The following is a 23806-nucleotide window of genomic DNA, read 5'->3' as shown; positions in this document are numbered from 1 at the left end:
ATTGGGTTTTTTAAATATTCTTTGGAGATTGTTCTATGTAAAATAAACATTACCTAATTAAACTGGCTTGGTCCCTAAATTTCATTTCAAGGAATTATTAAAGCTGCAGTCTAGATGGTAACTGAAAGAACTTCTTTCAGTGCTTTTATAAAATTGCATGTAATTAAGCCTGACTGTCCTCGGTACACTTAGGGAAAGCTGCTCAGCAGTGAAGACTTCATGGCCTTTATGCCATTGAATGTGATGATGACTTTGCTTAGGAGCTATCACTTATACCTACAGAGCAAAAGTGTGTACCACAGGTAATGTGACCAATAGAAAATACTTCCTTCTCTTACTTTTCTTGTGACAAACACTTCAAAAGACAGGCAGTGAGACATTCTGGAATGAATTATAAAAGCAAATATTAAATAAGTATTAACTCTGGTATGGGAATAGAGCAGTGTTAAGTCACTGGCATATATATAGATTACAAGCTCAGCTGATACACTAACTGACGTGTGGTGTTACACAAGCTGAAGAAATTATTACATTTACCAGAGATATTAATTTATGCATGACATTAAGTTTGAACACATGACTACTTTAAAACAGCTACTATCCCTAATTAAAGGATTAAAAAACTCCCACATTTCCATTTTTCTTTTAGCTGGTTATGTATAAGTCATTTTAACATGCCATAAATGCTGCAGTATTGATACCCTGGATAGAAAAGCGAAAACAGCACTTCACTTTTCCTTCCGAAGAGAAGTGAATTTTATTTAAATATGAATTAAATTTCCAATCTTTTGTTCCCCTATTTGCAACAGACTTGATTAATCACAATATTTTTAACAAACTCGAGCTGAGCACTAAGTTTGCAACAGGTGTGATGTTGCTTCTAAAACCAGATTCTTGAGGTAACGTGCCAAAAGCCTGGAGTTCTGCTGGTGAGACATGCCAGAGCCCCACAGACTTTATGGGGAGTAAGGTACTCCTGGATATGCAATTTTGTGTAATACACTTGACACATCTAGTATCTGCCTGGTTCTAAAGCAAATAGCACGTTTCTCAGTTATTTCCTGGTGTAGGCAAGCTTAGAAAAGCGTCTTTGGTCCCGATGTAATGACAAGTATGAATGGTACAGTCTGTGTGCCAGCACTCCCCTTTTCTGACTATTTCCTGGGCTTCCTGTTCTTCCTAGTGCACATCAAAGAGTAATTTCCATTTAATTTCTTTAAACTCCTTTGTAAGCTTTTTTCCTTAATTAGCTAGTTCCATTTAGGGCCTTGTCACTGAACAATACTACGCACCCTGATAAACAGGACTGACCACAATGTTTTCTATCTCCATGTAAGACTGATGGTAGTGTGAAGTACCACACAAATGAGCAAAGTGATTCTGTTATCACCCAATGCTGCTGACAGCTACTACGTACAACAAAAAGACAGGCTTTTTAGAAGCTACTGCAAGATGCAATGTGGGGACTTCAACAATAGATAGGATTTGCTGAAACCAGTTTTAGTCATGCAATGGTGGTGTGGAAAGACTTGCATTGCTGGTTCAAAAGCTGAGAAACAAAGCCAGTGCAACTGAATAGGGCCTCTGCATCAGTTGTCACTACAGGAGAAAATGGATCTTTCCTTGGACAACTTGCCTATCTCTCAATTTTGTCCTCCTTAACTGGTGGTAGTGAAAACAAATTATAATAGACTATCATCTTAGTCTGTTAACCCCACAGCATGCATTTTTCTATCACATGTTTTTAGAGTTGACTAAGAGTGCTTGGTAGCTAACTTAGTTTATTTTGGAACTTTTCATTTTCAAGGGCCTCTGAAGATCCAAAACTATCCATGGAATTGTAGAACAACATCCTTCTGCTTAGGCCAGGCACACAGAAACACCAATACAAGCACTAGCTTTGCTCTGTTTCACTTTGCACTTATCTGTGGCCCTCCTTTAGCTGTCCGTCTTTCTTTTAAAAGAATACAGGAGTAAAAGAACCTTCATTCCCAGAAAACTGAAACACTGGCAGTCACATATGATTTCATAAAGTTTATAACTAGATAGACAACTTTCTTCCTAGATGACCTATTTCCCCTCCTGTGGTATGTTTCTACACTCATCTTTCAGCAGTAACTACCCACCTCTGACATGCACCAGGGTAATCTGTGTATTAAGCAGCAGAAAGATGTCCTTTCACAAACACTAATGATGTAGCAGTCTCACTAGATAGGTACAGGCTTTTTTTGGTAGACTTGGTGTGTTTAACAGAAATGAAGTTTTTTTCTGTAACACACTTCTGCCAGAAAAACCAAAACTCTGAAAAAGGTGCAAGAAGTAGAATTAAAAACTAAAGCTTTAGATATCATGAACTCTTCACCTCTGTTACAATAAGTTGATCTTGAGAGAGGAAAGGAGCAAGTTGATTCACAAAATTACAGGTTACAAAACAGAAACTTGGGTTTCACATGCAGACACAAAATTTAACAAGCATAGTTTTTATTTACTTGCTTTATTTATAATAACTACTTTACAAAGATGAAAGGACATAGCCCTATGACTGTTTATAATGTCTGTGACTAAAACACTCCCTGGAGGTTCCATCTGAGTTTCTCTTCATATGTTTCACAAACTCTGTAAACTAATTTATTCCTCAAGCATGGGCCCACTGGTTAAGGCTTCTTGAAATGTAAGAAAAATACTGGCAATATATGCTTTTTTGAGATCTTGAGTAATTTTTACAATTACCTGTTATACTTCAGTTCTATTTTGGGTTTAGGAAGTTACAAGAGCAACCTTTATGTATGCTTATAGAACTGTGAGACCACCGGAATGACCAAGAACTTCACTTTCTCTTCCAAGATAAAATGATTACATCTGATTAAGGTCTTGTCTAAACAGATGAATAGTTCAATTAAGGTATTTTGTCTAGGTTCCCTAGAGCATCTGGGATGATAGAGGTGTAGAAAGGCTGGCCAGCTGTAAAACATGGATCTATTTCTTGCTCTATACAAATGGAGTCAGCTCCAACCGTACTATAGCTAGTGGGACTATGAGAGGAACACTGTAGAGACATAGAACTTACTGGGAACCAGTACTTATGATTAGGGGAATTTGTTTTTCATGGTTTTTATTCTCCATTAAAAGCAAAGGTCGGTGCTTCTGCAGTAATAAAGGCACTTCATACATACAAGTTCAGCTTTCCCCTCCTTCCTGTTTTTTGCCTGTACTGCTGTAAACATAAGGATATACAGTTGAGGCAAGGACAGCACACCCTAGCAAGCCAGAATGTCCACTTGTAACGCTTCTGACTGTCTTACGGGCTTGATAAATACAAAGCACTTAAATACCACTGGGATGTTCTTAAAGCAAAGAGTCTAAATAATAACTGCAAAATTACCGAAATATTTTCGTACATAACTTTCATGTAGGTTAGTTTTCAACCACCTCTTGATTCATGAGAGTCACTAAAGGAGTACACAAGCTTTCCGAAGTTTGTCCATGGCACATGCCACTGGACTGGGGAGTGGCACCACTTTGTCGGGGATTTTGGAACAGCAGACAGGTCTGCAGGGCTGAGCAATGAATCACTTGTGGGTTGCCCTGTGTTTGTAGAGCAGTCAGTTTACTGAATCCATGCAATACAAGCAAGCTTGGACGTCATCTCCTTTATACGAAGCACATCAATTGTAAGGAGCTTTTCTGAATCAGCGTGATCTTTCAGCTGTGAGTAATGCCGGCATTTCATCTGGCCTTGGAACTGCTCCCGTGAGGCATTCGAACTGCAAATTTGGCAAACTTAGCTCAGAATAATTCCTTGAGCACAACCCTTTGTTCTGGAGCTCCTGACCTCTCAGCCCGCCCAAGCCCGCCACCGCTTCCCGTGTCGCAGCTGGGTGCGGGGGCTGCTGGCTGCGCTCTTTGTCCCGCGGGGGCGGCGGGCGCTGGCCCCCGCCTTCTCCTCCCCTTCCTTCCCCTCGGCGCGCAGCCCCCTCGCGGCACTGGAGCGGCGCGGCAGGAGGAAGTCCCGGAGCGTCCCTTCGCCGGCCCCAGCCTTCTGTGGGCTGCGTTCGCCAGCCCCGCGCTGCCCGCACGCACGGACGGACGGACGCACGGACGGACGGACGCACGGACGGAGGGCCTGCGGGCGGGACGCGCGGCCATGCAGCCCCGGGCGCTGTTGTGCGCCCTGGCGCTGCTCTGCTGCCCGGCGCTTGCCGCCGCGCCCCGGCCAGGTGGGTCCGCGGGCAGGCGGGGCCGGGCACGAGCCCCGGGGGGCCGGCGTGTTCCGGGAACGGGGGGAATAAACAAAAAGCGCCCTAGCGCACAGCACCGTGTGCCTGCACGTAGCCGGGTCGGGGGCCTCCCGCTTGGGATTTTCAGTGCGAGCTTGGGCCGAGTTTTCTTCGGCGTTGTTACACGCGGCTCTTTGTGCTCATGGCAGCGGTGGCGAAAGGCTGGTGGTGGTGGTGAAGGATGGCTTGGAGTGACGCCGTAGCTAAGGAGGCGGGCCGGCAGCAGCAGGTGATGGTGGAAAGAAGGGACCAGACTGGCGAGACTTGCTGGTGGATTCTCTTAAAAAACTAGCATTGCCTTTCATTAACAACTTAAGAAGAGGGAGTGCCAGCTGAATTTCTAGGCGGTGCAAATTTCGGAAGACCTGCCAGCACAAAAGTTCAGAATATCCACCCCAAGTAGATGACTTTCAGGGTTATTCACTAATAGCATCATCAGTACCCTAACTGGTGAGCCCATGGATCCGTCCAGCTCAGAGCTTGTTAGACAATGGAGATTCTGAGAGGAGGAAGGTGAGAGAAGACAGGCATGCACATAACCTCACAGTTTATGGTAGAGGTACAGCAGTATGAAGAGCTATGCATTTAGAGATTAGCAAAGGGCTTTTTCTTATTACTATTTTGCTTGGTTCAGTTTGAGATTTCTTTCAATCAGCTAGTGGTGGTAGTGCTGCTGTAGAAATAACTTAGTCCCATGAGACGGCCTGCAGTAAAGCTCAGGTCCCACGTATGTAAAAGGGCTGATTAGGGGAGCAGATAAGAGGAAACTTCAGAGCATAGCACACGTTGACTACTGAGCTAAACTGAAAGGGGATAGACCTAGTGTTTATCCTGGGAGGGAAGCATCAGGGAGGACAAATAATTCTTGCTAGACAACATTTTGGCACAAGGACAAGTTGTAATGAAGCTGTCAAAATCATGTTTATATGGGAAGCCTAAGGAAAATATCTTTTAAAAAGAAGGGAGTGGTGGTGTGAAAGATAAACTATACATGTTAATGATAGGAAAAGGATTGCACTGTTGGGCGCTATTCTTCCAGTTACTTGATGCACAACAGAACTAATAAAACCTGATCATCTGAATATATCTTCTGCTCTTCTTGTGCTCACTCTCATTGTAAGAATATAATTTCCCCACTGTCGTAGATACCTTCCCTGTTTTTACCACAATGTGCTTAATTCCTGTGGCCCTGCATTGTTGTATCCTGAGGTCTGCTCTGCCCTTGGACCTGCAGCTTCTCTCCTGCTTTTCCCACCTCCACCAGTATGCACAGTTACCACCACATTACTGACCTGTGCTGTTCCTGTGGGCAGGTTAAAAAGCCCTAGTTTGGCAGTAGGTTGATTTTAAGTGTTTGCAGATTATCTGACCAGGTGCTGCTGAGGTGCCTAAGGTCTGAACTTGCGTGGACTTCCCTGCCTTGGGACACTGCTGGCAAGATAGAGGGATGTCACTGTTTGAAGCCAGCACATGTAGTTAAAGTGTTGAGAAAGGAAAGTAAAAAGTTGCAAGAAAACAATATTTCTGGAAAATGTGTTCAGGTTGCTACTACATCAGTTGTGTGATCTAATAATGAATTCTGTATAAATGGAGATGTGGACTCATAACCAATTCAGTGTTTATTTTTATAAAAGCAAGTAACTGTCATTACTCCTACAAGATTGTGTCTTATTTTGTTGATTAATGTGTCTGGCATGCACTTCACAGTCTGCCTTCAAGTGTCTAATTTTGGGCCACTGAGTAATTTAGCTTCTAGATGCTTATCGCTTTGGGTTATACACAGGGGAGATAAAAGAAACCTTTTTGTTATAAGCTAGTATACAGCTGTCACCAGTAATGCCCAGAAATCAGTATTAATTGTTGTCCAGCAGCGCATAGGAACATATTTAACCGGCTTGTGTAGGAGCCTATTCTTTAGTCTCTCACATCAAAGATATCCCTTGGGATATGAAGTCTGCTTGTTTGTAACATCTTGTCCATATTTATAGACCTACAGAAATATTTTTCAAGTTTCTTCTGGAGCTCAAGAGTGCTTTGTAAGATTGGGGTTTTTTTGCTCTGTATTTTTGCTCTGTAATTCTTCCACAGAATAGTATGCAGAGTAGTTCCTTGCATATGAAAGTAGACATGAAAAGAAATTACAACATATCTCTGTATTTTAAAAAAACCCCGAAACGTTGGAGTAAGCAGAATACGTGTATTCTGATTGTGAGATGAACAATATCTATAGTTCTTGATGGAAAACAGCAGAGTGTAGATTGTTAAAATTAGACAATCACAAACGTACTGAGCTTTCTACATAATTCCTCTATGTCCTTGTTGGAGAATTGATGCAAAAACCACAGGCAATAAAAGAACATTCTGGGCAACTTGAATGTTGTGCTGATTCTATGTAATTTTGCCTTTTGAAGTACTTGTTGGAGGCAAAGAAAAGACTTTCTGCATGTCATTTAGTGTCCTGACTGCACACACCACAAGGATAAAACCTCAATGCTTTATCCTGCTCTTTCTTTGTTCATAGTTTACTCATCTTACTCTTTCATACATGTTTAAATTTTGTAGGTATTTCGATAGAGCTGTTACTCTCACTGCTGACATGACAGAGTTACTATTAGTCATAAAAATAGAAATCCACCAAGCTTGATTACTTCTGGACTGGATGACAGCCTAGAAAAATAAGATGACCCTTTGAACACTTATAATCATTATACAAGCTTTACCTCTCTTTTCCTAACATTATTTGAATTATTAAAAAATAAGTAAGCTGTGGTGAATAAGTAGATACAGATATCATTTATATCATGTGATATCTGTAGCTTGAAAACAGTTAGAAGGAATTGTTTCACAGATTCTGGTATAGTTGTAGTTATTTAACAGTACATTCAAAATCTTTTCTGTAGACCTGCTGTATATTGGCAGTCTTGTACTAACCCATTTTAAAGGTAATGTCTGTTTCCCGTACTGACCTTTTTGTTTGTTGTAAAGGTTCATGAAGATCTTTTGAAATAATATGACATAATTTCATCCTGTTCTCTTCTGTGAATAAATCTCTTTTATCTTCAGCTTTGTGGTATAAATACTGACACAAAAGGAATGAAAAGTCTCAGGACAGTATCTATCTTCCTGTCTGTTTCAGAAAGTATGGAGTGCACACTGTTTTTCCTGGAATTACACAGACACTGTGTTATACCAGCAGCTTGGTAAAGGATAAGAACCAATACGTGGCTGTCAAGCTTTCAAATTAAATTTAGTTTCATCAAGAAAGTTTAGATCACCATGTGTTGTATTATCAAGTGGAACAGAAATATCAAGTGTGGTGCCTCATTACATTTTTCCACAAAGCTGGCTTTCAAGTAGTACCTCGTGTCATCTAAGTTAAAGATGGGGACATGGACTGCATACAGGAGTCAGCATGTGTCACAGTGACCGCTATCTTCAGCCTGGCCAGCACCTGTGGTGTGCGGCAGGAGTAGGGAGCAGCTGAAGGCTCGAGGCTTTAAAGCTGCTCCTCTGGAGTTCAGCTCTGCCCAGGGGAGCTGAAGCTCCAGGTGCTGCGGCTGTCAGCAGCCCTGATGAGGGAGAGGATAGAAAGTTGTGGGGAGGCTTGCCTTTGGATACAGTTTCAGGTTTATTGCCCGAGGGGAGTCCAAAGAGCACAAGCACTGATCAGATCTGTGCAACAACTTATAAAGGGAGGTGTTACAACGGGGATGACCTGACAGGGGACCAATAGGGGTCTTTGGGGGAGAGATATGGACAGGGATAGACATTTACGTGGACCAATAGTCTTGAGGGGTGGAGGGAAAGGGGTCACATGCCCCAATGGGGCATCCAGGTTTAGGGGATTTCCAAGAGGGGAGGTATCCGAGGGGGGTATATCTCAGGGGATTGACAGGGACCATAGAAGGGTAATTAGGGAGGGCTCGGGTGACAGACACAGAACAGTCCAGAACTCCGGGAGGGGTTTGGGTGGTTGATAGGGAAGGTGCCAGAACAAGGGGAGGGGATAACCATTTTGGGAGCACCGGGGGAGCGTCTTGGATCTGGGACAGACCAACTGGGAGTAGAAGTGGGGAGGGTAGGGGACGAACCATTAGGGTATAAAGAACATACAAAAATACGATAAAAACATCGCATCACCACATCTCCCCCTTAAAAAATTTAGAAATTGTTTTCTTGTTCACATAACCAGTCTGGTGGAGCCACTGCTGCTTCTTCAGTAACTTCTGTGTGGTTGACTTGAGGGAGTGCAGTGGTGGTGACAGAAAAGCAAAATCTCTTTAACAAACTGAATAGAAACAAAACTAATAGAGTAATGAAGATAACAAGATCAAAAATCATTCACAAGAAAATCAAACCATAAACATGAAAACTCAGGGACAAACAGGGATCTGGGGAAATCTTGGGGTTGGTGACGCTGCTGCCTCCTCCCAGTGCACACATCCACCTGGGGGTCTGGGGGTCTCACTGGATGTTTTGGGGTATATGGTTTCACCCACTTTTGTGGGATCCACCTCACTCCTAGGGGTGTGGATATGCAGGAGTACCCATGACCCCATGTGACCAGCTTGTATGGCCCCTCAACCTTACCGCTCTCCGGATCTCTTATAAGGACTGGCGGATGTTCACACAGAGGGTAGTTGCTGTGTGGGCCGAAGTGTCTTGCCACTGGCGGGTTCATGTTTGTAGAAGAGCAGTTTAGAAAATTGATCACAAAGAGAGCTTTGCTTAGCCGATCCTGTGGGGAAAGCTCTCTACTGCTTGCCCACTGGTGCCTCAAGGTGATCTTGAGAGTTTGGTGGGCCCACTCAATCACCGCTTGAGCAGCTGGGGAGTAAGGGATGCCCTTCTTATGTCTTACTCCCCAGTCATCCAGGAACTCCTTAAAGGCCTCGGATCTATATGCGGGGCCATTATCTGTTTTGATTTCCTTGGGGACCCCCAAGATTGCAAATGCCTGGAGAAGGTGTTTCCTGGCGTGTTCAGCCTTTTCTCCTGCGTGGGCAGAGGCATAGACTGCTCCGGAAAAGGTATCTATACTTACACGTACATACTTTAGTTGGCCAAATTTGGGAAAGTGCGTGACATCTGTCTGCCACACCTCACAGCTCGCCAACCCTCTGGGGTTCACCCCAGTGCCTAAAGAGGGGAGGCCCGACCGCTGGCAATGTGGGCACATATCCACAATGGCTTTTGCTTGACTACGCGTCAGGTGGAACTGACGGACCAGCCCCGGCACATTTTGGTGGAACATTTGATGGCTCAGTTTCGCCTGCTCGAAAACTTTTGGCATCCTGGCCATCTCCGCGGGGGCAGCAAGGACATCCGCTCTCTCACTGCCCTCGGCTATTGGGCCTGGCAGGTCCGTGTGCGACCTCACGTGCATTACAAAGAATGGGTGCTCTCGGTGGGAGACAAGATATACCAATTTCGAGAGCAACCAGAAGAGATGTTCATTTGAAACCTCTTTCAGAATAGCATTTTCTGCTTTCACTACCACTCCTGCGACATAAGCCGAATCTGTGACCAGATTGAATGGTTCAGGGAAACTCTCAAAGGCTCTGACGACAGCGACCAACTCAGCAATTTGAGGGGAACCCTCAACGTAATCAATAGCTGCCTCCCACTGCTGAGTTTGAGGATCCTTCCAGGTCATCACTGATCTATTGGATGCTCTGGACACATCTGTAAAAATTGTCACCGCTTCTAGAGGTTGCCTGCTTCTGATGCCTTTTGGGAACAGAACAAACTGTTCCTGGAATAATTTATGAGTAGGAGCATGGACTGAAATCTGTCCCGTGTAGCTATCTAAAGCTATCTAAAGAGTTCCATTCTCAGCCAGTAGCTGCTCAAACATCTCTTTGGTCAGTGTTCCGGTTTGGCCAAATCTAGAAGTATATCCTTTGAGAGAAGGCACAACCACCCCTCCCCCACCAGGTTTGGGAAAAAATAAATTTTCTTCGAAGGAAAGTGAAGGAGATAAAACTATTTATTTAGCAAACACACGGGAAAGGAAAATAATGCTAAATAATAAAACCTTTCACTGTGGAGGAAAAACCTGGGAAAGTGCTAGAGTCCTCCCTTTGGTCTTCTCAGAGCTGGGGCTTGGGCCAGGGCCAGGCCCTCTGTGCCCGGTGGAAAGTCCTCCCCATGTGCTCTGATGTTAAAGCAATCAAGCAGTCCAGTAGAAAAGGGAGAAAATCTGAAATTCCAGGGAAGGAAAAATTCAGCTCTCAGTCTCTCTCTGGAGAACAAAGCAGCTGAGCCACTGGCCAAAAAAAACCTGTTCTGGGCGCAGCAAGCTGGGTGCTTCCTCCCTCCCCTGCCACAGCTGGGAAACAAAACTATCTCTGTGACTTTGAACAAGCTCCAAACTGCTTTGAAAAAGTTTTGCTCAGTTTTTTCCTTCCCCCTCTCAGGCTCAGTTTAGAGGCATAGAAAGGCACAAAAATTAATTTCTGGGCATAGGCAGCGATATGGGATACACATCATAAAGTGACCCCAAGACAGTCAGTTTGGTGGAGGACAATTTGTCCTGCTCCAAACAGACCAGCAAGTGGATGCATGAAAAGTCACACCCAGCCAGTTCCCAAAGCCTCACTCGAGCCTTCCGAATTAACTGGGCCATCAGTTCCTGGGCCTTAGTGATGGTTTTGGACCTTGTGTTGCTCAGAAACACCCACTCGAAGATTAGGAGAGGGTCTTTCTCGCCCCGGTCCCACTGGAATATGAGCCCACTGAGGTGGGGCAACTTTCCCATTACAATGAATTTGAAGGGCAGTTCCAATTTGCAACGATGCGCCTGCCTCTCATGCATCTTAACCTCTACCTTTTCCAAGGAAGCCCTTGCCTCTGAGGTCAAGGTCCTAGGAGAACTCAGCTCCTCTTTCCCTTTCAAAAAATTGAAAAGGGGCACTAGGTCTTTGGTGGTAATCCCTACCCAGGGCCTGATCCATCCTAAAGTGCCACACAGTGAGTGGAGGTCCGGCAATGTTTGGGGATCACTTTTAATGGCCAATTTTTGAGGAACAATGGTCCTCTTAGTGATCTTCAACCCCAAATATTTCTAAGGGGGCATCTTTTGAACTTTGTTTTCCTGGAGCATGTACCCAGCAGATGTCAAAACATTGACGACTTGGTCAAGGGTGTCCTGAAGTATATGGTTGTTGGGAGCGCACACTAGCACATCATCCATATAGTGCAGGATGATGGCTTCCCTCATGGTGGCACGAATCGGGGACAGCAATGAGGCGATATACCACTGGCAGATGGTAGGGGAGTTCTTCATGCCCTGGGGAAGAACTTGCCAGTGGTAGCACTTCATTGGGGCTTCTCGGTTGGTGGTGGGAACCGTGAAGGCAAACCGTGGAGCATCGGCAGGGTCCAGAGAAATTTTGAAAAAACAATCTTTGATATCGATAACAACAAGATTCCAATTTTGGGGGACCATTGCTGGGGAAGGCATCCCTGGTTGAAGGGGCCCCATGTCCACAATGACTTTGTTGATTTCCCGAAGGTTGTGGAGGAGTCGCCACTTGTCCTTCCCCGGCTTTTTGATGACAAAAACTGGAGAATTCCAAGGGCTGAAAGTTGGCTCGATGTTTCCTAGAGCCAACTGCTCCTCGACGAGTTTGGTGAGCGCCTTCAGTTTCTTTCCTTCTAGCGGCCACTGATCCACCCAAACAGGGAAATCAGTTGTCCAGTCTAGTTTTTGAGTGGGGTGCTCCGCAGTGGCCACAATTAAAAATCCCGAGGGGTTTTCGGGATCTCGAGTCTTACCCCCCATTGGGACATGGCGTCCTGCCCCCATAGGGGTGCCTGGTAATCAGTCACGAACGGGCATAGAGTAGCCAATTTCCCGTCCAGTCTCTAAATTTGTACAATGCTCTTTGATATTTATGCCAATTTTGTCCCTCCGATACCCTGGATTTTTCCTGCTACAGGTTGCAATTCCCAGTGTGACGGCCATTCCCCGCGGGGAATGATTGTGACATCTGCCCCCGTGCCCAGCAGGCCCTCCAAACAGATAGTGTCATTGCCTTGCCGGACATTACAGTATATAATTGGTTTACTTTTTCCCACCACTTCTGCCCAGTAGACATCTGGTGTCTTGCTGTCTACTGGGACTCCCAATGGTATGGGGATAGCCTGGGCAATGACTTGCTCCTTGGCCAGGTAGAAGGGTGGGTTAATACATCGTGCCACCAGCAGAAGTTGTGCCAGGTCATTCATGAGAATGGCCAGGCACACTTCTAGCTCTTGAGGTGTGTGCTTTGTGTCTCCGATGGCCATGTACTTACAGTGTTCCCCTGAAGGCACCAATCTTCCTTCCAGCAGTTCCACTGTAACTACCGTCCATTGATCTGATCGCCACAGGTGGTCCGTTGCAGTCTTCAGAGACAGCGATGGTTGAGGGTGCCAGGTTTTGCTGGGATCCCTTGCTGTGGAGGGAAACCCTGTACAAGAGTCACATCCGATATTGAGGTCACATCCGGTGAGAGTTTCTGTCTTTAATTTCTCCCCACTCCCTGCAGTTCCTGCCTCATTTCTATCATCACGCGAGGCAGGACCAGGCTGTGCACCTAGGTTTTTTTTGGTGCAGCCCCAGGTGCCAATGTCATTGGCGCTCTTCCCCCCCCTTTCCCTTGCTGCATCTGTTGCCCTTTTGGGGCAGAACTTAGCAATGTGCCCCACCCCCAACAATAAAAACAGACGATGTCCCCTCTCAGTCTCTGCGATGTCGGTGTTTGTGCTGGAGCTTGTGGGTGGACCGCCATGGCTGTTGGTGGAACAGGCCACTGAGGTGGTGGTCTGGCGTCCATTGTGGAGGCCTTCTTCATACAGGCCTCCACGAGCGCAGGGAGCGTTGGCTCAGGGTAGACTAGCAACCTGGCGATCACTGTCTTGCGTGCTTCGTTGGTGTTCTCTTTGGCTACTCCGAGGATGATCGTTGGGTGCATGGCTTGGTTCTCCACTTGTCTCTCCGCCTGCGCTCTTATCTTGTCCGCAAACTCAATGAATGATTCGTTAGGGGCTTGTCTAATATTCAAATAACTCTTGGGGGCTTCTGGGGTAGGTGCGGGAAGGGAAAGGAAAGCCTTTCCGCTGCCACCATGATTTTTTCTAGGGCAGCCTTGGGTAAAACCCGGGCCTGCTCCTTAGGCTCTTTGTAGTCCTCCTCACCACACAGGTGGTCTAATGGAAGAGCCAATTCATCGGCATCAACAGCCATACTTCGGTCTCTCCAAAGGTCCAGAAGGAGTGCCTGCAAGGACCACTTCCATGCCTGCTCCCACAGCATGTATTCAGTGGGGGTCAGCAGGCATGCAAACAGGTCCTTGATGTCCCAAGGGACTAGGTCATTGGAGGAAAAGGTGGCCTTAAGAAGCCCTTTAAAATACTCACTTTTCCTCCCAAACTCTTTCTGGGCCTTGCAGCGCTCTTTTTTGTTTCAGTAGGAGAAGGGCCTCCATTCCCGAAGGCCTCCCCCTACCCCACCAAATGAAACTGGTGCGGCATGGTAGACTACTCCCGGTTCTGGGTTCTGGGCCCCAGGCCTGCTGCATCTAGTCCCAGTAGTGCAGGAACCGGATGTCGGGGCGTGGGAACAGGAAGTCAGAAGCAGGGAGGTGGGGTCAGTGGAGAAGGGGGAGGGAACAGGGGAAAAGAACCAGGGCAGGACCAGCTTCCGCCCCGAAAAAGGCGGATTGGTCCTGGAGCACTTCCCACAAGGGAGGAGGGAGGGGCTCAGGGTCCTGGGAAAAGGGGTGTGGTGAAGGGCAGAGAGGGAGTTCCGGGGAAGTGGAGGCAGGGGAGGAGTTAGGAAGAAGGGAATTTTGGGAAAAAGAAGCACAAGGTGGGGCCTGACCCTGCAGTCCCCTCCATCTTGTGTCCTTCGGGGGCCATTTTGTAGATTGGGGAGGGAACAGACTGAAGGGTTAGGGAATGGATAGGGAGACGGGAAAGGGGTCCAGGAGCACCAAGATGGGCGAGGGGAAGGATAAGGAGATGGGTGCGAAGGTTGGGAAGAACGAGGGTAACACGGGGAGGGACAAGGGGAATAACTTGAATCAGGGGTGGAGGAATCGGTACTGGGGATACTGAACCAAACAGACTTTGGAGATGGAACTGGGGTAGAGGGCTTAAGGATAGAAGTCCTGGCCGGCAGGCCCTGCCAACCAAGACCAGGGGGCTGGGGGGTTTGCGAGGAGCCAGGGAGACTACAGTCTTGCCTACTCTGTGCTTTGTGGGTTGCTCCTCGGGGACCACCCAGAGAGGGACTAAGGGAAGGGGTAGAAGGGTTAGGGAGAACTGGGGACAAATCAGATGGCTCTCCTTCCATTATGAACTGCTCCATAATTGTGCTTCAAATTAAAATATAAAGAGAGATAAATTTGGGTACCTGGGTGTCCCCCTCATTAGTTTTTTGTGTGAGCGTCGCCCCCACCAAGTTCCAAAATGGGAGTGAGGTCACATACCCTGGGGACACCCTAGAGTAATAGAAGAAGAGCCACCTTACAAACGGTTTTAACTTTCCCTTTTCAAACTTTTTCCCCCCCGCCTCAAGGAGACCCACAACTTGGAAATAAACTCCCTGCTGCTGTGCCGACAAACATGCACCCATGACTGAAAACTTAAAAACTTGGGGGCCAACCACTCACAACTAAAAAGTATCGGCAACAGCACCTACCCCTACCCACAGCAAAACACAAACTTAAAAGAACGTAAAAGGGTCCAGGAGCACTCAGGGGTACACACTCTCACCCCTCCACACAATCACTATGGCCCCACTTGGGTCCCTTGGCCAACAGGGATACTCACCACAAGCTCCAGGGGACAAGGGTACTACAAGTAGGGTCCCTGGACATGATCCCTCCGGCGCTGAGGGACTACCGTGTCCATCCCCGGGAGCGCCACCTGACAAAAGTGGGTCTGCTCCTACCGGGTTGCTGACGCACCAAACAGATGTAGAAAACAATCCTCTGCATGGGGTCTTGGACCCTCGGGGAGGCCCCACATTGGGCGCCAGCTGTCGCAGTGACCGCTATCTTCAGCCTGGCCAGCACCTGTGGTGTGCAGCAAGAGTAGGGAGCAGCTGAAGGCTCGAGGCTTTAAAGCTGCTCCTCTGGAGTTCAGCTCTGCCCAGGGGAGCTGAAGCTCCAGGTGCTGCGGCTGTCAGCAGCCCTGATGAGGGAGAGGATAGAAAGTTGTGGGGAGGCTTGCCTTTGGATACAGTTTCAGGTTTATTGCCCGAGGGGAGTCCAAAGAGCACAAGCACTGATCAGATCTGTGCAACAACTTATAAAGGGAGGTGTTACAACGGGGATGACCTGACAGGGGACCAATAGGGGTCTTTGGGGGAGAGATATGGACAGGGATAGACATTTACGTGGACCAATAGTCTTGAGGGGTGGAGGGAAAGGGGTCACATGCCCCAATGGGGCATCCAGGTTTAGGGGATTTCCAAGAGGGAAGGTATCCGAGGGGGGTATATCTCAGGGGATTGACAGGGACCATAGAAGGGTAATTAGGGAGGGCTCGGGTGACAGACACAGAACAGTCCAGAACTCCGGGAGGGGTTTGGGTGGTTGATAGGGAAGGTGCCAGAACAAGGGGAGGGGATAACCATTTTTGGGAGCACCGGGGGAGCGTCTTGGATCTGGGACAGACCAACTGGGAGTAGAAGTGGGGAAGGTAGGGACGAACCATTAGGGTATAAAGAACATACAAAAATACGATAAAAACATCGCATCACCACAAGCATGGAGGTGATGTTGACAGAATGAAGGTTGAGTTCAACTCTGAACTTAGAAAGTCTCTGCTTACACAAAGAACACCTAGTTGTCACCAGAGTATTATGCCAGAGAATTCTAACTGAACTTAAATTACTTATAAAATTTTTTGTTCCAATTTACTGTAATAGGATGCTATTTTTAGAAAATTTTTATAATGGAGTAAAAGTGACTCTAATCCTTTCATCTGATAAAGATGTAAATAAGATGTCTCCAAGAATTCAGGATATAATTAGCATTATCAGTAGTGTTCAATTAATTGTAAGCAATAGCTAAGACAAAGGCTGGTAGTTAGTAAAAGGCACCTGACCCAATCATAGCATATTTTTCTTGTAGCCTATTTTTATACTGTTCTCAGTTAGGAATTAGTAATGAGAAGTGGTCAGGTTATCACCGAGGGCATCCACGCTAAGTGACTTGACCTCAGTCATTAAGGGTCAGTGGCTCTTACTGAGTTGGATTGCTAGTTCTCTAAAGCGTGAAACTGTAGCACAGCTCAGGTCCTTCAAAGTTCAGGGACACTGGGATGAGAGAGGTGCTGGTGCCTCAGTTACCATGTCATGCAGTGATAATCTTGGCAACACAAGTACCTAATGCCAGGCTTTACCTTCCCTCTCTTCAAGTCTGTTTATATCTGTGTTCCCAAAAACATACCTTCCTCACATGAAACCATGTCACCTCTTTGTTTGGTTCTCCACACTGTTCTTCAGTGATGGAGAAAGCAAAAAGAACATGTAGACCTTTGGGGGACTAAAATCATCACTGTCTTCTCTTTCAATTATTTTCTGGTTTAGAAATACATATTCTTAGCATTCAAAGTCTTGAATTCATAAAACTTTTGTGTTGGAGATACAATAAGTACAGTTAACAGATTTTTTCTTCACTTTTACTGTTGTCTTTACCATGGAGACAAGCTTCTGGGCATAAGAAATCACGGGGATTCTTTTCATTCAAGTATAGTTATAATCCTCCCAAAAGAGATGAAGACCAGTGGTGTCATTTGTGACACTTCTATTGCAATGATCATTAAATACAGAAAATCTCCTAACTCTGATGTCAGCCACAGGCTGAAGTTAGAGGTGTTGTACAAGAGGACTTGTGCTGCAACTTAACCACCAAGCTAGGAGCTGACTCTTTGAGCCATCCAACTGCTTGGACTAAACTTCTAAAGAAGTGTTAAAGATTAAGGCTCTATAGTTCTGCCTGTTGTTCATGTTCTCTTTAAAAAAACAGAGTAGACCCTTGTATAAATGCGTTTAGTGCCTTCTGTGCAAACACTGAATCTCTGTGTGTGCTTCTGTAATTTCTGCTTCAAACTAAATCATTCCTACTACAGTCTGTGTAACAAGCTCCCAGGCTGAGATTCTCATCCAGCATCTTTTGTTTTCTGACCGGCAGAGGTTGCAGTCTAGTCACTTTGCATATGAAAACTATTCTCTCAAACACTTCCCTTGTTTTGTCTCTCTGCCCCTAGAATGCTGCTGTGGCACAGCATGGTACATAAAGCACAGCAGCTTTAAAAAAAAATCACCAAATTGCCTTACCAGTCCTCTAATCTCCTCCCATATTCAAGTCTGAATTTCACAAAAATCCATGCTGGGTAGGGCCCTTCTCTCACTGCCTGTGCACAAAGGGAGGTAACTGGCTGCTTAAAGCTGCAGCCACTCCTCTCTTTGCCGTCTGCTTCCTTCAGAGGCTTTGGTTAAAAAAATTGGTTTCAGTTACTATAGAACAAATAATTGCTTCCAGCAAGCAGCACCTTACACAGGTGAATAATTCCCATGTACTTTCAGCTCACAGATCTGAGCTAAGACACCCTCATTTTTATTTTAATTGTCTAGGATCCAACAAAGGACCAATTGCACAGCCAAAGAGGTGACCAATTATTTGAGTTGTTGTAACTTTCTCACTTCTGTCTACCCACAGCACACTTGAATTATCCTATGCCAAAGCAGATTAAGGCAAAACTGAAAATGACAGTCTTAAAAATATTTCTCCATACAAACATCTGTGGCTACCTCTCTGTTACAAGCAAAAGTTTGATCCACATCTACCTTGAAAACTGCATGCAGACTTCTGCCATCTCTCTTGATGGGAGCCTTAGGGTTAAGTAAGATGTCTCCAGAGCACACAGAAATATTTCAAAACCATGATGTTCTAATTGCACTTTTACTTTTTGTGATTTTGGCGATGAGTACTTCTAGTGGGAATTTTGTGTATGAGTACTAGTATTTATGCCAGCATCTCATTTCTTACAAAATGTGTGAAGGGTCTGGCCTAGACAGTTCAAGGGTGGCAAATTTCCTGTTGTGTTTGTGTTAAAGTTGCCTAAAGGGAGCATAGATTAGATTGGATCCTTATGTATAGCTAGAATCACTACTTATAAAAGCTTTCAAGCTAAGAGATAGGAGACAAAGGAGGACATCTTACCCAAATCTGTAGCAGGAGGAGCTAAAATAAAATGGCTGATCTGTGGGCAACCTGTGCTTTGAATCAGAAATTAACCTTATTACTTTGTTTACCTAAAGTAATCTTAGTTTTCCTTCTTGAAAGATGTTTTCACTTCTCCATACCATCTAAATATTGGCTTATTAATCTTAATACTTTCTTACTTTTCAGGCTTTCCAAATAACAGCAGCATACCAGGCATCAGAAGTTTTTCCATGTTTTTTTCTCCCAGTGAGCGGGATGATCTTATACCTGTTGATGGTGATACTGAAAACGACTTGGAAGTTGGACCAGGAGCCACCAATCAGACTGGATCATTCCTACCTGAGCAGCGAATGATGTCAGTTCAAACAGCAAAATACCTCACTAGTCCGTGGCTGACACGTTTTGTTCCTTCAGTTTACACCGTAGTGCTTGTGCTGAGTCTTCCTCTGAACATTACAGCGATACTTGTGTTTCTGAAAAAGATGAAAATTGAAAAGCCAGCTGTAATATACATGCTGAATTTGGCCCTTGCAGATGTTCTGTTTGTTAGTGTGCTTCCATTTAAGATTGTTTATCACTTTTCTGGAAATGACTGGGTTTTTGGGCCTCAGATGTGCCGTTTCATCACTGCTGCCTTCTTTTGCAACATGTACTGCTCAATAATGCTTATGACGAGTATAAGCTTTGATCGCTTCTTAGCAGTAGTGTATCCCATGCAGTCCCTGGGGTGGCGTACGCTAACTCGTGCCTCACTGGTTTGTTTCATCATATGGCTTGTAGCGATAACCGGGGTTATACCTTTTCTCCTAAGAGAGCAAACAATGGAAATACCCAAGTTAAATATAACTACTTGCCACGATGTGCTAAGAGAATCTGAACTTCATGGCTATTACCTTCACTTCTTCTCTGTCTTCTCTTCTGTGTTTTTCATAGTGCCATTCATAATTTCTACTGTTTGTTATGTGTGCATCATTCGCTGTCTTAGTTCTTCTACCATTGTTGCAAAGCAAAACAAGAAGACACGTGCCTTGCTCTTGTGCGTGGCTGTCTTTTCTGTTTTCGTTATTTGCTTTGGACCAACAAATGTTCTCCTCTTAATTCATTATATCCATTTTTCATATGACAACAGCTTAGAGTATCTCTACTTTGCCTATTTACTCTGTGTCTCTATCAGCAGCATTAGCTGCTGCATTGACCCCTTTATTTACTACTATGCTTCTTCTCAGTATCAGAGACAATTTTTCAGTCTCTTCAATTGTAAAAAGACTTTTGATCCTAACAGTAGTAACAGCAGTGGCCAGTTGATGTCTACCACTAGTAGTAGAAGGGCTACGTTGACTACTAATGTGAATAACAGTGTCTACAGGAAATTACTAGCAATGCATTGAGATAATGTGTCTGATACATGTTTAATTTTTACACAATTGCAGACAAAAAGAAGACTCTTATATCCAAGAAATGCAAAACCTTTAACCAGGTTGTTGTATGATACATAGCTTCATGGATCTATTATAGTAATGCACAATTCAAATTAAAATTCTGTTTGTGCGTGTGCATATAGGTATATATATATATGTATAGTATATGTAAATAGGTTAATGTAGAGGGGAAAAATAATTTCTAATAGTTGTTGAGTGTTTTTCAAATAAACTTTTTTCAGACAAATCCTTTGCTTTGTTCAGTTTATTGTAGAAATCCCATTTTAGTATTTTGAACTGTATCTATCAGGTTGAATAAATTCTTATATGTGGAACCACTCCATCCATCCAGTAGTTCCTGAAAAAAAAGTGAAAATATCTTTCCAGGCTTTTTATTTTTCACCTATTTGTCATTATTTCTAGAATTATCTATAAACCTATTTTCTTAGCATTATTTTGTATCTCAGGACACTGAAATTGTTAATTTTATATTTTTATATATTCGACTTCAAAACAGTCTGTATGGTTTTCAGAATGTGAGGAATCAAAAACCAGCTATTGCTTGGTGCAATGTGTGACTTGGGAGAAAATTTCCAGCAACTGGAGCTAGCTTATCCTTTGGTGTTCCTACCATTAGCGTATGCTAGGCATCTTGGTTAGGAATGTGGTATTTTTGACAATTAGTTTCACAAAAAGTTGTCAGATTTTATTTCCCAATAAGTCAATGATTCTCCAAAAAATACATGGGGAAGGTCTATTCATCATCTTGTTATGCAGTTTCCAAACATGCTTTCTTGCACATGATTAGTCATCATGCATATTTAGGACTTGAAAATATCCTTTATCCCTCCTAGCATGAACATTTTTCACATTTTACACTGTGTCCATATCTACTGAAATGGCTGTGCTGTTTAGCTAACCAATAGCTAACTTCATTCTGTGGAGCAGTCTTTTGCTACAAAGAACACTAAAGCAAAAACAACAGAAATTCAGTTTTAGAAACAAGCATGTAGGTAATAGGACTGTACATGAAAATAGAAATCAAATTAAGTAGGAATTTGTTTATAGCATTTGCCACAGAAATCTGCCAAGAGGTACAGCTGTCTTCAGTCCAGCATAAGTGATACAAGACCTAATATTTCTGCATATAGTGTGACAGTGAGAGACTTTCTAACCATGACCTGTTGTTGGTTTGTGTCTGTTCCTTAATGGATTTAAGCATGATTAAGTACTGCATTATCAGGGGTTTCCCTAGATTTTTGTTCTCAAGGTTTTGCCATTTTCTAAATACATGAGTGATGAAAATATATCTATATGTAGTTGGCAAGCCTAAGATGCCACAAATGGACATACTCAAGTTACAGTCTCACTTTGTTTAATATCACATTAGGGATGGTCTTGTTTTTTAGCAAAATCCAGATCCATCTTGAAACTATGGACATCTGCTCCTCGCTTGTTGAAAAGAATTACCTCTGTGCTTCCTATAGTTACAGACTGAAGGACTGCTTTTTAGCCCAGGTTCAGAGGAAAGCTATGAAGACGATCAGAGGGCTGGAGCACCTCTCCTGTGAGGACAAGCTGAGAGAGCTGGGGCTGTTCAGCCTGGAGAGGGCTCCAGGGTGACATTATTGCAGCCTTTCAGTACCTGAAGGAGGTTGGTAAGAAAGATGGGGAGACTTTTATCAGGACCTTCAGGGATAGGCTATGGGGTAATAGCTTTAAACTGAAGGAGGGTAGATTTAAATTAGATTTAGAAAGAAATTTACAGAGAGGTTGGTGAGGAACTGAAATGAGTTGTCCAGAGAAGTTGTGGATGCCCAGTCCTTGGAAGTGTTCAAGCCAAGGCTGGATGGGGCTCTGAGCAACATGGTCTAGTGGAAGGAATATCCGTCCACAGCAGGAGGTTGGAATCGGACGATTTGTAAGGTCCCTTCCAATCCAAGCCGTTCTGTGAACTGATGATTCTATGAACTGCTGAGCATGGCCATGCAGCAAAGCAGAATGTGGTAGATTTTTGAAGAAACTAAACCAGGAAAGTACTGCAATTTAGACTGACATATTTAAACTAACAGGAAAACCTAACCATACCTTCATGCTTACTGCACCTTGCACTGCTAGCTGGGAAAGAAAATAAACAGCTTGTTTCAGGGGAAGGAGGGAACATCCGACCAAGAGAAGTGAAACCATTGATGTGTATGCTGTTTTACCCATATCTTCTCCTCTTCAGTTTTTCCTTCATTTTTTTCCATGATGTTGGAGGTAAGGTGCATAATTTTCTATACGAAGCAAGCTAACAAGCTTGTGCTATATAATGTTTGGAGACAAGGATGTGCCAGGCACTAAACATGCATAAGGAATCTTGCTAATGTTCCAGTGATGCCAGGTGCATATTGTGGCAATATTGGTGGAGGCAAGATTTGTAAATCAGCATGGTTTGTGTTGGAAAAATACCTCATACACCAGCCGTCACTAGTGTAACTTATTTCAATTGGGAAGATTTGTTTAATTTAGCATGACAAGAATTTTGCAGGGATTGGTATGTTCTCACATGAAGCATTTCGTCAGGTAATGCTGAGCGTGCATCAGCCTTACAACCTACCTCCTGCAGCCTGACTGCAGACAAAACATGGTCTGCTGGCTGTAAGCTCTACTTCCCTATTTAGATGAACCCTAGTCAGAAATGTGAGCATGGCTGCAAAGTTTGTTAACAATGTTTTGCACCAGGCAAACTCCATCAGGTCATTGGATCTCTCCCCACTTCAGACAGGATTCAGAAATGGAAAGAAAGTACAAGCCAGTTAATAGATCACCAGTTATGGCTTTGCACTGGAGCTCTCTTAAGAGCTGGGGGAAGAATGAGAAGGGTCTGACATGCTGGGTGCAATATTTAAATAAATTTCTGGGTAAGGCCTTTTTTTTTGGATCATTTTATCTTTTTTGATCTGACTGCAGTTTAATCTTGCAAGATGCTGAGCAAAAAGAAAAGAATGTAACCCTCAAACATGTTTAAAATTAATGACCCAAATAAATGCTTTTTCATGATATTTTGCAAGTGCTGTAGAAATGGTTTAGTCATTGCTAATACAGCTGGTGAGGGAGAACAAATACCATGCTATATATAATCCAAGTCAACACTAGAGAGCATTAAAATAACTAGATATGGCTGTTGTAATTTAACTTGTTGGGGAGGAGACCACTAGAAACCAGATCTGAGTATCATGCTGAACTGTAAAATTCTGATTAGCCCTCTAAACCACTATGTGTTCTTGGAAAGGTGCAAAAGTATTGGAATTTTGTTGGAAAAGTAAGTGGCTTTATTTTAAACAGGACCTGTAAAAAGGTTCAGCAAAGTTTTGGGAAATAATTTTTCCTATCTTTGTGCTACCAGCTACACCAGTAGTGGTGCCTGTAGCCTCCCAACAAGCTTCTCTCTTTAAAAGCAGTATCTGACATTCAAAACATGTCACTAAATGCATTGCACACAACATAACTCCATCAAGGTCAGAGTTGATAATGTCAACCTACAATAAAAATCTGTCTTGCTGTTCCCTCACTAAAATAAAAATGAATGACATTGAGTCAGATTCTTTGTCATTCCTTAGTAGACCTGGGAAAGTCACTGTTCTTGCCTTTGGATCATTTTGGCTTTGTGTAAGGAACTTGGTGTCTTCACTATTTTTTTGTGCCACACTATTATGTACTAGAGGCAGCAATTCTTGGGAAGTTCTCATGTATGTGTTCTCATCCTCATGGATGGGGCAGCCTGTGCCCAGGGCAGCACTGAAGGTGGTGCCACAGGGCCTAGTCACAGGGCTCCCAGTTCAGGCTCCAATGGGGCTTGCAGCCTGCTGTTGCTGGCTTGCCATGTCCCTCCCTTTGACTCCTG

The 23806-nt window shown here is 44.3% G+C and overlaps 1 protein-coding gene across 2 annotated transcripts; it reads left to right on the top strand.

Moving 5' to 3' along the window:
- The first annotated feature begins 3533 nt into the window (after positions 1 to 3533).
- F2R (coagulation factor II thrombin receptor) lies at positions 3534 to 20167 on the top strand. 2 transcript variants are annotated; one of them, XM_039567563.1, is made up of 2 exons: positions 3534 to 4217; positions 18689 to 20167. In XM_039567563.1, exons 1-2 carry the CDS (start codon positions 4145 to 4147, stop codon positions 19888 to 19890), a joined length of 1275 nt encoding a protein of 424 aa, XP_039423497.1. In that variant the 5' UTR covers positions 3534 to 4144; the 3' UTR covers positions 19891 to 20167. The 2 variants fall into 2 exon arrangements, with proteins under 2 accessions (XP_039423497.1, XP_010412252.3); XM_010413950.4 differs by lacking the exon at positions 3534 to 4217 and adding an exon at positions 11825 to 11911.
- Positions 20168 to 23806: the final 3639 nt, after the last annotated feature.

Source organism: Corvus cornix, chromosome Z, assembly GCF_000738735.6.
Source record: "Corvus cornix cornix isolate S_Up_H32 chromosome Z, ASM73873v5, whole genome shotgun sequence".
Classification (NCBI taxonomy): domain Eukaryota; kingdom Metazoa; phylum Chordata; class Aves; order Passeriformes; family Corvidae; genus Corvus; species Corvus cornix.
The sequence above is the reverse complement of the archived record's forward strand: the minus strand, read 5'-3'. Positions and strand labels throughout refer to the sequence as shown.

What these genes read in the sequence shown, in the direction of transcription:
- F2R (XM_039567563.1), top strand. Translation starts at nt 4,145, where the DNA reads ATGCAGCCCCGGGCGCTGTTGTGCGCCCTGGCGCTGCTCTGCTGCCCG. An exon ending in TGCCGCCGCGCCCCGGCCAG is followed by an intron (nt 4,218 to 18,688) that starts GTGGGTCCGCGG and finishes CTTACTTTTCAG; the next exon opens with GCTTTCCAAATAACAGCAGC.